This window comes from Chanodichthys erythropterus, chromosome 2 (assembly GCF_024489055.1).
Source record: "Chanodichthys erythropterus isolate Z2021 chromosome 2, ASM2448905v1, whole genome shotgun sequence".
Classification (NCBI taxonomy): Eukaryota; Metazoa; Chordata; class Actinopteri; order Cypriniformes; family Xenocyprididae; genus Chanodichthys; species Chanodichthys erythropterus.
In genome coordinates this window covers 2,425,001-2,438,291 of record NC_090222.1, presented here as the reverse complement: position 1 = coordinate 2,438,291, position 13,291 = coordinate 2,425,001, and the positions used below count along the sequence as shown (strand labels likewise).

Below are 13,291 nucleotides of genomic sequence, written 5' to 3'. Positions count from 1 at the left end.
AATGACACTTTGGTCATTAATATGTTTATGAACAACTGAAAAAAAAAAAAAAAGCACAAATGTCAGGGCATGTCAAAACTTCTCCAGGGCCCAAAAATCCTCAGACCCCAGATGGTTAAAGGGCAGATCACCCCCCAGATCATTTTTTGTAGAATGTTAAAAAAGCCTTTTTTTTTTTTTTTGGGCCAACTGAAAACACATGAGAAACATCATGAGACAGGAGACATTGCAGCACTGAACACTAAACAGTTCATGCATGTGGATTTGGATAAAACAGGTAATCAGTTTGATGCCGTGCCTGAACACCATTTATCCATTCACAGTGGCATATAACGGACGGGCACAGTGGGCTATTAAATTATTCTTATTACTATTATGCAACCTTTATTATTAAATTAATATTGCAATTCATTTGCCCTACAATATCATAGCGCATCACAGCATAACCAATGCGCTGTAAGTGAGGATAATGAAAGATTAGTTGAATAGCTTACATCTCATTTAAAAAAACAACTTAACACGAAATACTTCTCGATTCAGGAAAAATACTAATTTTTTCTCACTATGCCACAAGAGAAAGAGACTGCCACAAGAGAAATATTAAGAAAATAGATTCATCTCGTATCGTCTCTAAGAGAATATGCGGCGCTAATGCAGCGACAGATGCCAAAAGCTCAGTCAGTTTTTACTTTCAGCCATGGCTCATCTGTATGGACAGATGGGGGCAGAGCCTCACCAAAATATTAATCCCAACATAAAAACACTGAATTAATAATAAATTATAAATGTGTTCAGCATTCTGCAACAAATATTTTTCAAATTTTCTAGACTATTTTAAGTCGTAAAGTGAGCAGGATATGTTAAAATGAAGCGCATGGATTCGGCAGGCATGAATCATGATACTAAGTGCAGGGCAGCTGATCTCAGAGCCCTCCCCAGCTCTACAGCGCCCCACAACTTTCCTATGTTAATCTGAGCCATTGGGGCAGATTTCTGGCTGCCCCGCTTATTTTTAGGAAAACACCTCTTGTAAACCTCGCTCCAGACCAACACGTTATCATTCTGCTTGAGATATGTGTCTGCATCAGCTCAGTAACTGTTTGGCACGTCTCTTCTTCCTATGTGGAGTAGCGTATCAAGTTAATGAGTGTATAAACCCTTAGAAAATCAAAACGGCATGTCTAAATAGACTGCTTTGGTTTAATGGGGATTAAAAAAGGGACTGAGTTGACTTTTAAATACATACACAACTAGTCCCTTAATGCACCTCATACATATTATAAATGGACCTGATCATAATTATTTAATTTTTCAAATCTTTTAACAAAAATGATAGGGTGGAGCAACCGATTAAATAAAGATATGAAACACCCCCGGGTGTCACTTGTTTAGGGCACTGTATATCAGATACGCTTGAGAGGAGGACAGACTCAGTCAGGTCAAAAGAGCGAAGTAATATTGATCAAATTCTGTAGGGTTCACAAACTTCACGTGTTATAAAGTAAGCTTTTCTCTGAGACACATTCACTGCCATCATTTCTTTGGTTATCCCCATCATTCTGCTGATTGAATAAAACAACCATGCCGACACACAACAGAATTACAGCAACGCCAGTAATAATAATAATAAAAAACAGAAAAAGACAGAAAACAATAATGTACGGAGCCCCTAAAGGGACATGGTGATGGAGGAAGAAATGAGATGAGAGGAAAAATTATATTTAAATTCTTTTATGATCGCTGACGAAAAAAATAAAAAATAAATCACATTCCCGCAAAACTTTTGTATTCACTTGCAAATTGTTTGCATCTCTAAAGAAATGTTGTGTATTCTCCCAAAAACGCAAACGAGTAAAAGCAAACTTACTATAGAATGCAAAACTTTTGTGAGCGAACACAAAAGTGTTGATGGAAATAATTTGGGGTGGGAGGGGAAACTGTATTGCAATGCTTTTGAGAGTGAATGCAGAGTTTCTTCAGGGAACACAACACTTTTACGAGAGAACGCAACAGTTTTATAAGCGAATGCCAAGTTTCTCGTGGGATACCAACAGTTTAAAGTAACACAAAGTTTTGGTTGCACTTTATTTTGATGGTCCACTTCAGACATACCAAAGTTTCTCTGGGAAATGTTCATGTTTAATACATTTTTTCCTCCCATCTAATATTTTTTCCATCACCATGTCCCTTTAGGAGCTCTGTAAGAATTCATCCTGAGTTAACAGCCTTTACGTCTGAATGCAAGTCTGAATGCAAACAAAACTTCAACTTCCCACCAAATGATTAACCCTCTTGCCCTCCTCTGTCATTTTTGTCAGAAAAAAAATATATTTTGAAATGTTAAAAATCGTAGCTTCATTGGAATCAATGACACTTTTGTTGCATTAGCAATATGAACACACAAAAAAATCAAGGACATGATTCGGACATGTTAAAGGGTCAAAAAATAATAGTCTTTGAGAATGTCTAAGTATAAATCCAAATCTTAATAAAAATAAGCGTTTGTGTCCAAAAACCACTAGAGAATTTATAAGCCACTTTATATAGAACTACATGGGAATCTTGTGGTTACACCATGGCATTACAAACATTTTTATTTTTATTTTACTCTCACCAGATGGCACTAATCTACCTTAAAAAAAAAGAAGAAAAAAGAAGAAAAAAAAAAGCACCTTTTAAATGCCTTGTCTCTATTTTAACATGGAATACTGCTTTAATTGAAAAATAATTAAAAAATATTTTAGAAAAAAAAAAGTGTATTATTTTCAATGAGGAAAAATAACTAATAAAAATTGTATAAATACTGCACAGTATCATAAAATACCCTCAGAATTTTATATAATAATAAAAAAAATATTATTATGAACAAAAATATATTACATTGGTTTTCCTGAAAAAAAAAAAAAAAAAAGTTACTTTAAGGCTTCGGTCACTTTTGACTGTAAAGGCAAGTGTGACTCCTAAATGAAGAGGGCCAGAGGATTAATAACCTACAATGCACATTTATTACGGAGTACAAAAGGTTTTCTCAAACCTTCCACAAAACTCTTAAAGAGCCATAACAGAGAGATAAACTCGACAACTCTATGGCCTCAAATGAACCATTACTTGCCAAAGATGAACTAACTGCTCTCACTGACCAACATCAATGAACTTGCATTACAATGACAGAACAAGAAACAGAGATGTAAATCTTCTCCACACTTTGTTCATCTTTCATCCATTTGCATGCAACTTGAGTTTGCTACAACTGGAATTTGCACATACAGATGCAATCACTCAACCTATTCATCTTGTCAACGAATGCATGGAGATTGAATTCCATCTCTCACTGGCATTCCTTTATATTCTACCTCTCTCAGACGCCACAGAGCAGTCCTACAAAGATCCATAGAGACCTCTGCGGCAAATATTATTTATTAGACTTTTTTCATCATTGCAAAGCTGTGAGAATGCACAGTCTACAGTAACCGCTGCCTCCGTAAGCGTATTAAAGTTCCATCTGCCTCGTGCCTGCCAACCACTGGCCCGACAGGGGGGCTAAGGGGGCATTTCATAAAGAAAATTCAATCCATCATGCTCCCACATGAAATTAATATATGTCACAGCCACTTCTGACAATTTAATATCAAGCTGAGAGAGACGCTCCCCACTGTACTGCGCCGCAGAGAGAAAGGCCTGCGATCTTTTCAGCTCACTTCCAGTTTCAACTCACCAAATCACTTTCCATTTCACTTATAAATGATTTAGCATTTAGTTCTAAATGCAATTTAATGGTGGGAACATATTAAATCATGAGTCTTTCAAAAGAAATGATTTTCTCCCAAAAAATGTGAGGGTAGGAACGTTAACCCGGTTACAACAGCTGTTATTACATTGATAGGTCCATCTCTGAAATCTGACTGGGTGAGACATTTTAGAAGCTGTTGCAATATAGTTGACACACACACACACACACACACACACACACACACACACACACACACACACACACACACACACACACACACACACACACACACACACACACACACACACACACACACACACACACACACACACACACACACACACACACAGCAGCTTGCCACATTAATTCTGTATTAATGTGGCATATTAATGTGGCAAGCTGCTACAGGGTCAATTACATTTTTTTTTTTTTTTTTTTTTTTTTATTATTATTATTATTAACTTAAAACACTTAAATTCATTTGATAATTTCATTTGACAAAAGACTGACGCAGAGATGGATTTTTTCCTGCTGAACAGGTACAATTTTTCTGTGGATAATTTGGAATGTGTGATCTGATCTGACTGAGCAATAGTTAGATCTTAATGTCAGTAACTTAATTTATTTTAAAACATGTATGTTTTCATTTGGTCAGAACAAAAGTGTCAGATATGTTCTAGTTCAGATTATTGTTTTTTTTTTTTTTTTTTTTTACAGTCATGTAAAACAGTTTAGCAAAACAGAACTGATACATAAGTATTAAAAATACATGTGAACATCACCTGAAGAGAAATGAGGAATTAATATGAACAATAATAACCCGGATTACATGTGCGGCACTGAGCCACGGGTGCAGTCATGTATTGGAGGAGTACGGGATGGAGGCGGGTATAACGAGCGCAGCGCAGCGATCGAGCAGCATCTGAATGCTGGAAGGTGTATTTGAAAGACGCAATCTAATCTGAAATGTATCCCTATTGGATGGCATGGATCAGCTGAATGTCAGCTGACGTGATCTTGACTGAAGTGTCAGCCAGAACTGACGCTATACACTTGATTTCTCTTCATCAGCAAAAGCATCTAAGTGCACACAAGGACCAATCAGAAAATGTGAACTGAATCATATGATTTCAAGATGAATGATGGTGTGTGTATGAGCCAGCTTTTAATTGCTGAGCTGCAAGTTCATGTTTTGTCCATCATTACAGTGGCAATGACAGGATTTCGCGAGTAGTAAGTAAAAATAGTGTTCCTTTTGCTGCTGTAAAACAGACTATTTACTATGTCTTGCTGTCCAAAGAAGGTTTTGCAAAAACAAAACAAAACAAAAAAACTGTTAAATACCAATGAATTGACTAAAGTGAAATGTATTTGAAAATAAGGCATTACAATAACTGATTAAAAATATTTTCATTGCCATTAAAGTGAAAGTTTCTGTGCCCAGAAATCTGCATCTCAGACTGCATGCAGATGCTGAATTGAACTCTCTTTTGTGTGCTTGAAAATGCCCGTATTGGCGAATATCCTCGTAAAAATACTCAGTTATGTCTTAAGTGAACATAAACGGTTGAAAAAGAAAACACGTGTATCAGTATATTGGATCTGTGCATTCGCTCTCTTAAAGTGACAGCAGCCTAATATATTCCTGCTTCCATTTGTGTCCTTGAGGTTAATCAAACACAAAAGAGACAAAGAGAAAATCATTCACTGCTCTTGACTGAAGAACTTATGTAACTTTAATAAGGATTAAACTGTTTACTTTATAAAATATAGACTATGCAGTGTTATTTAACATTTGATTATTTTATCAAATTTATGTACATTATGTAAATTTATATTATAGGGCCAGTAAATTTCCACTGGCAGGTGTGACAAAGCACTAGTTTTAGGCCCTGGGTATGGGAATGTGAAGCTTTGGGGGTGTTGATTAACTCGATCTACTCCATGCTTTGATCATCGTTCTGAATCCGAGCCAGACAAAATCTTTGACAAAAACCTGATTTTTTACGACCTTCTAAACCGATGGACAGTGTATGATTAGATTAGATCACTGCACTTATCTATGACCAGGACCAGTTAAATGAATAACTTGGTGTTTAGAGCAAGAAATAACATGGACAGCATCTAAAAACTACACAAAAAACACAAATAACTCAAACAGAAGATGTGAGCTCGAGACGCACAGAACATTTGCAAGGTGAGAGGTTATGCGGTGGTAAGAGTGGGTTGTTTGGAGATTTATGAGATTTAGAAATTGAGTTCAGGACGAGGCACAGGGCACAATATAGCCCAGCACAGCGCCGCAACCGCAGAGCCTGTGACCTTCAGCGCTGGAATACAGGAATGATGATTTTCAATTAAACCACTAAACCTTCCGAAGAAGGCCTTGCTCACAGCCTTTCATTGTGTTTCTCCTTGAGAAGACATTTCCTGAACATACTCAAGAAGACAAATGATGTTCAGGTGCAGAGATCAAAGCCAGCGATACATACAGCATGTGGACATGCGTAAATGAGGGACACACGGCTCTGATCGGGGCTCTTCTCTCACATCCTCCACAGTGAGGTCACCACGTCCCATACTGTTAACACTCTGTCCTCTGGACATTAACAACCCCAACACGGACACATTTCTCACATTCTGTTATTTTTAGTTACTGAACCAATCAACAGATTAACCAACACTGGCAAGGTGTGATGTGTGTTGATGACTTCTGTAGGATTGAGATCTGTATTGGGAGTTTGTGGTGGGAGGATGTGGATTTACAGATAGATGTAAGGGGAAACATTAAATGGCATACATTTTATGGACTATTTTTTATATGACTTTTATGTGCTTTTTGGAGCTTGACAGGTACAATCACCATTTTCTCTTCCCTCATACTGCTGTTTCACGGATGAAAACTCTTAGATTACCGTTGGCAGAGACTGGCACCAATCACCGTCCACCAGCTGATGTCACAACCAATCCCGTTGTTCCAGTCGTAAATCTGCCGTAATCCAGTTGTTCGCCCCCTATTGTATGCTGCTTTTTGGCTTGTTACTCACTAACTTTTGACATTGTCGATTCCTTTTGTTGTTTGTCATTGTGATTTTGTTCTGGTACTTGTTTAATTATATGCTGTTTACAGTTTTTGTACTGTATTGCTGTTTTTTGATTTATTTGTAACACTGGGGAAGTGTGGACCATGGCCACCCCGCTCACAACTGCTATTTCTGTCAAGAATTGCATTTATTTAAACACAGAACCATCTCTTTAAGACCACAAAAATGGGAGACTTTTCAGACACGCACTCCAAATTCGCCTCATATACATATATAATATACATATATTTTATATATATATATATATATAAATTTATTTATATATATATATATATATATATATATATATATATATATATATATATATATATATATATATATATATATATATATATATGTGTGACCCGTCACAGAAACCAGGGACACAAGTCAGCAGCACAACTATTGATCAAAATTGGTGATTTTCGTTTTTTTGCAGAATCTGTTAGTTGAGATCATGAAGAAGCATCTCTGTGTTTTAAATCGCAGTATTGGTTTATTTAAAAGCGTACATTTTGAGGTTTAAATCGGCTTGTTTTTCTGGGATTCTATCTCGCAGTAGGGGCGTGTCATTGTCTGTTTGTATTTCCATACTGGAATCGGATACGCCGGCTTTTGTTTCTTTTGTTATTGCCGCCGCCCTCCAAGGGAAGCGTGGCTACTTATTTATGCAGCGCTCTGGCCGGCTCTAGCTGATATCAAAATTTAATGAAGATGGACGCCGCAAAGAATATCGCAGACGAGCTGAACCGTGGCCGTTACACCGAAAATGTTTTGAAGTACAACATACGGCTGGATTCTTTAGCTGCGGAAAAAGAGTGGCAGGACATGCAAATTATTGGACATTTAGAGGCAAACAGACGCATAGTGCAAACTTCAGAGATGGTTACATCCACAAAGAAGACCCCGACAAAGAGAACGTGTGCCCGAACAACTTATTTCATCTTTTCTGTTTCTTATGGGGTGAGTTTCCATAAACATCAAAGTTTGTCGCTTTGTGTTCGTTCTAAGAACACGTAGGCTACACGTTATCTCATGTCTGTATTGTTATTAGCTAGCTCAGGACTGTCGTTTTAATTGTAATCGTTGGCATCGTATCACTTGCCAAAAACCACCATTACTATAATGGGTTTTTAGATGGTAATGTTAGCATGTTAATTTGAATAATGCTTCAACTGCTTGGTGTGAATGACTTAGCTCATGCAAACCTTACTATTCTTGAATTGAATGTGACGCTAATAATTTTAGCCAGTTACTACTTCTTAACAAGGTTCTTCTAATGTAATAGTAAATGTATCAGATTCAATTCCTGCGTAAGTAAAAGTATAAAGTATCTGTAGCCGTAAAATGTGCGTTATAAGTCAAAAGTAAGTTTGATAAGTTTAATGTACAGGATTTTTTTAATCCTTTGATTTAAACCAGGTCTAACCACTATCTGAGGTCTAAATCAGGACTATACGGTTATCACAGAATCCTGTTCAAAAAGTCCTAATGTCAAAAAAGATAAATTACAGACATTTACAATGCACATTATCCTTTATTATTAATAGTATACGGTCCGATTTTCCCGTTGCGTCTGTCGTTGCTATGCAACCATGCAGCTTTACAGGGGGTATGGCTTATCTAAATGAGATGTAAATGAGCCCTTTTGTCACTCCCAGCAGGTGAGAACAGGTGAGAACTGCAAAATCTTTAGGTCATTTTCTGCCCTTTGAGCTTTTTTGAGTGCCTACCTTCATATGGCCACAACTTCTCCAAATATTATCAGATTTCCATGTGTTACACATCATTGAAAAGCTTGGAGACCACACTTTCAGAATTCGTGTAACTCTGTGTAACTTTGAATAACTCAAAATGCCAGAACCGACTTGTGTCCCAACTTTCCGTGACTGGTCACTGGTCACTGGTCACACACACACACATATATATATATATACTGTATATATGCGTCACATGTCTGATAAGTAATTTTTTTAATGCATAAATGAATGTGAGAACTGTGCATTTACTAGAAGATGGTAATTGTGTGTTAATTTATAAAGTACAAACAAAAATACATCACATTTAAATGCATAAAATAATTAATTTTACATTTTGGCATTTATGTGCTGTTGATTTCCACATCATCAAATGGGAATTCAAAAGAGAACATTTTTTTTTTTTTTTTTTCTCTTTGTAGGCCTACTGAGTTTAATTTAGGTATGATAAGAACTGTTGCAATTGTTTATTTTGACAATATAGAAAGTTAAACATTTAGTGTTTACTTTTTTTGGTTAGTTTTTTAATCAGAATAACTCAGAATTGTTGAAGTTCATTGATTATACAGTAAATTCAATGAAGGTTGAATAATCTTTGAACTACAGTATGTCGTTATCTGCATGTCTCATCCATGGAGATGCAACAATGGAGAACAAGCTATCGAGGTTTTGAGAACCAGAACTGACTGAACAAGTTGAAATGTAGCTATAGTGTGAGTCCCTTTATTAATATGCCTGCAAGTGAGGAATGATTTAAAAAAAAAAGGTCAATAAAAGGTCAAATTCACTCAGCATTCCATAATTCACTATCTCAATTACAATTACACAGTCCAGTACTTTATAGTCAGACTCATTTTTATGTTGAAATAATGAAGATTTCTGTGCCTCCCCAAACAGGCTGCTGGCCCCTGCTTGGCCACCCCTATGAAAAAATACTGGCTCTGGCACTGGCGTGGACAGGTAAGTATGTCACGTGACGTACATTGTGCACACGTATTAGACAATGGTATTAGACACACTAGGTTAGGGGCACCCACCTACCCACTGTATGTTTTGTTTTGTGTTTTAGTTACTGTGGTGTAGTCAGGGTGTCACGGACGTAGCATCTGCACAATGTCGAGAGTGAGCAGGTCCCCCAACCTCCAACCTCATGAATTATGCAAATGAGTTCGCAAGAGAGACAAAGGAATCCTTGCCCGCCAAAGATTGCATTGCATCCATTGGTCACCCAACTCAGGAGGTGGGATAGTTTCGTTTTCCATAAAAGCAAAGACACACAATTTTTCCGTCGTCTCCCGATTGTCTCTCGACTGCCCCTGAACTGCCTCAGGCGACAGCGCTGTCATCACGCGCTCTCCTTCCCGGGACGACCATCTCCTTGGACTCTCTCTCTTCTTTCTCTTCTGTCATCTTACGCGTCAGTTAAACCTCGTTTGAAAACCCCGCTGGAGAAACCCTCTCGGAAAGGACCAACCAAGCCAGGCGCATTGAAACTCTGCTGCACACCGATTTGAACCATAAGCAAGTATTTTATTTTCTCTGAAATTTGTATAAACTGATTTCTGTGCTGGCTCTCAAAAGGGTTAACAGTCGTAATTTGCCATTCTTTGACCATCCTTCCTTCCTGTTCTGTCTCTACTTTCCCTTTTGTTTATATTTGTATATTCTGTATTTAGATGTATAACCTCTGTAGTCATAGTTTGCATATATTAAACACATTATTCATGCTCGATTGTTCTTTTTGCTCATTTCAACAAAAATCCGGTCACTTTAACGTTTCGATACTATATCCTTGCTTTACGTTTGGATGCTAAAATAGGAAGTCTTTCTCGTGGCCAGAGAAAAGACCTTCCTTTTAATAACATTCTGAGGAGCTGCAGTTTGCGGGACAAACGAACAGTTTCTCTAAATAATTATTAAACCAGAACTAAGCATATATGTAATTGATTATAATTCGTTGTAGTTAATTCACAATATATGTTTAATTCCCCCTTGGGTCGGTATATGCATAATAATTATTCATAAAGCTTTATGAGTTATTATATTCATATTCCACCAATAAATTGATTAATAAATGTATGAATCGCTACACAGATGCTGAATATATATATATATATATATATATATATATATATATATATATATATATATATATATATATATATATATATATATATATATATATATATATTTATATTTTAATTTATTTTTTTTGTAAGAGAGACTAGATACTTATTCATTATTCATTTGGCGACGGCCACGTCCTGTTTCCCCTTTTGTTGTGTGTTGGATTATTCCCCAAACAGACGTGGGGAATTGTAAATATTGTAAATCATATTATGTATCTCCCCTTGGCCTTTGTAACAATAAACACTTGCATTGCAACATTGGCACGCGTCCTGCTGTTTGTATCGGGTATGGAGCAACCTACAATAAATAATGTTATACCAAAAATACCCCTTATAACACTCATGGGTTACAACAGTCACAAAATGATTGTGACTTCTTTTCTGGTAAACTGGCACCATCCAATAATTTGCATTTGGAGTGGCATTCTGCACTTTCCTTCTAGTGAAGATCCTTCTAAAGGCACATTTCTTCTATGCGATTGCTGAAATATCACTAGATTATTGGCCCAGATAGCCTTGTTCTTCTGTAAGGTAGTATCACTTATCTTGTGCGACATCATATATTGCTACTGAAAGAAATATTAAAAAGTATCAAGTGGAGTTGTTTGCTCATAAAACTCCCTCTCTCTCTGTCCCTCTCTCATTCCAAGATGTGGATTGTTCTAGAAAAAGAGTTCTAAAAAGTTTTAGGACTTATTTATAAGCAGTGTTGTTTGTTATATGGTTGTTCCGATTTTTTTATCTGGGGTGACCTTTTTTAAACTTAGGGCCTTTTCATTGTTTTTAAGCAAAAGTGCATCAATTTATGATACAGGAAATGTTTTATTAGTAAAATAAAAAAAGTTATAACCCTAGCCTAAATCCTAAACTGAATTTGATCATGTTGCTTTGTCACTGGCGGTGTGGACAGAGCTTTAGTGGTTGTTTTAGTCTTGATCATTTTTAGTTCACATGATGTTTTGTTTTAGTTTAGTTTTCTCTTTGAGGAAATTTGCCAGATAATGAAGGCATATGTATATAGAGCTAAGGGTTAAACATTTAGGTCTAAATCAGGGTTATAGCAGAACTGGAATTAAGCTCTTTTGTGTCATTGAGCCCACACTCCATTCATAATACAGTCTGGTCAAAGACAAAAAGCAGAAAACAATCTTCAACACATAAATGGACATTACCTGGTGACCCGCTCTGATCTGCTCCAGTACTTTCTCATAACAAACCTCCTCCATGTCATGTAGCTGCTGAACCTGTGACGAGAACATAACAATTACAAAGACATTTTACATTTCAGACTAAAATATGATTGAAAAATTAATTGTATTTGGCACAGCTTGAGATTTCTTGGCTGCTAGGTACCTTATTTGTAGTCTTGATGCCAACAAAGCTCTGGCCAAGAGGAACAGGACGGAAACGACTGTCAAAGTAGAACAATCCAATGAAAGGGTTCACATGCAGGAAAGACGCCACATCCAAGTAATTTGGCAGCGTCGCAGAAAGACCAAGTATGCGAATCATACTCTGGGTCGACTCCACCTAGAGAAAGACGGATAGAAGGTTTTGAGAGCGCTCTATAGAGGGTTTTCATTTTGAAGGGTCTCCTACAGTACATTCCCATACATGATCATACTCAATCTGTTCCACAAACCAGCTGTCGAGAGTCCACACAGGCAGCAGCCTTCGAAAGGTGCAATCACATTTACCACTGTGGGGTGAATTTGCAAGGACAAAATCCAGTATTTTCAATAGGAATCCACGTGATAGGGGATTTTAGGTGAGGGCGAAAGATTTCCCATCAGGTTCAAGTTTTCCAAGCAATTTTGCCGCAGTGACCAGCAGGTTTAAGAGTGACTTCAGCATGAGTTATACAATTCACACACTCTTGACAACAGGGTTATTTGGCCACATGCATTTAGCTAATGTGACAGCACAGTGAGGCTGAATACTGTAAGTAAAGCATGCATGAATAAATAAAACAAAAATGAAACATTAAACAAGCAGCAAAAAACCCTAACAATTAAAAGAAAAAGCAGCAACTCCTCAAGGCAGACTCAACATAACTGAGTCAAAACAGAATTTGATGTTAAAAAGTTGCTGATTCAAAATATAAATAAAATCTACAATAGTATATTAAAATAACGCTGTTATGGATATGATGCTTAAAATAGCTAAGGCAGCTGGTTCCAGGTTTTCGAACAGCTATTTTCGCAGGTAACATATGTTCATATTTATATCCAACACTGCAATCATATAATGAAGTGCAGATGACAGTATCCGACAGCCGTCACGGTGATACTTCTTTTGACAAGTATCGCCACCGTCTCACACTGCCAGATGTGCTATTGTGAAGACAGAATTAAAGTTTTGAATAACAAACAACTCAAAACTAATGACAGTCACAGCATCTGAGACAGACAGAGAGGCGACTGCGCTATCTGTGCTCCTCCTGCGGTGCGGCTGACAGGTAAGATTGGTAAGGCCTTTAATATGATGCAGTAGCTGTCTGTCCAGGTAATCTAGATATCACACAGCTAGTCCCTATTTGTGGGTACAAAGAATGATGAAAACACTCATAGGAAATCCTTCTCTCAGGCTCAG

The 13,291-nt window shown here is 37.0% G+C and overlaps 1 protein-coding gene across 2 annotated transcripts in view; it reads right to left on the bottom strand.

Moving 5' to 3' along the window:
- Nucleotides 1–13,291, bottom strand: part of ascc3 (activating signal cointegrator 1 complex subunit 3) — a 260,611-nt gene that overhangs the window by 111,478 nt on the left and 135,842 nt on the right. For both annotated transcript variants that reach the window (XM_067399556.1, XM_067399566.1), the window contains exons 12-13: nt 12,053–12,229; nt 11,872–11,943 (exon numbers count right to left, since the gene is read on the bottom strand). In XM_067399556.1, coding sequence (XP_067255657.1) covers nt 11,872–11,943; nt 12,053–12,229 — 249 coding nt within the window. The remainder of the gene's footprint in view (nt 1–11,871; nt 11,944–12,052; nt 12,230–13,291) is intronic.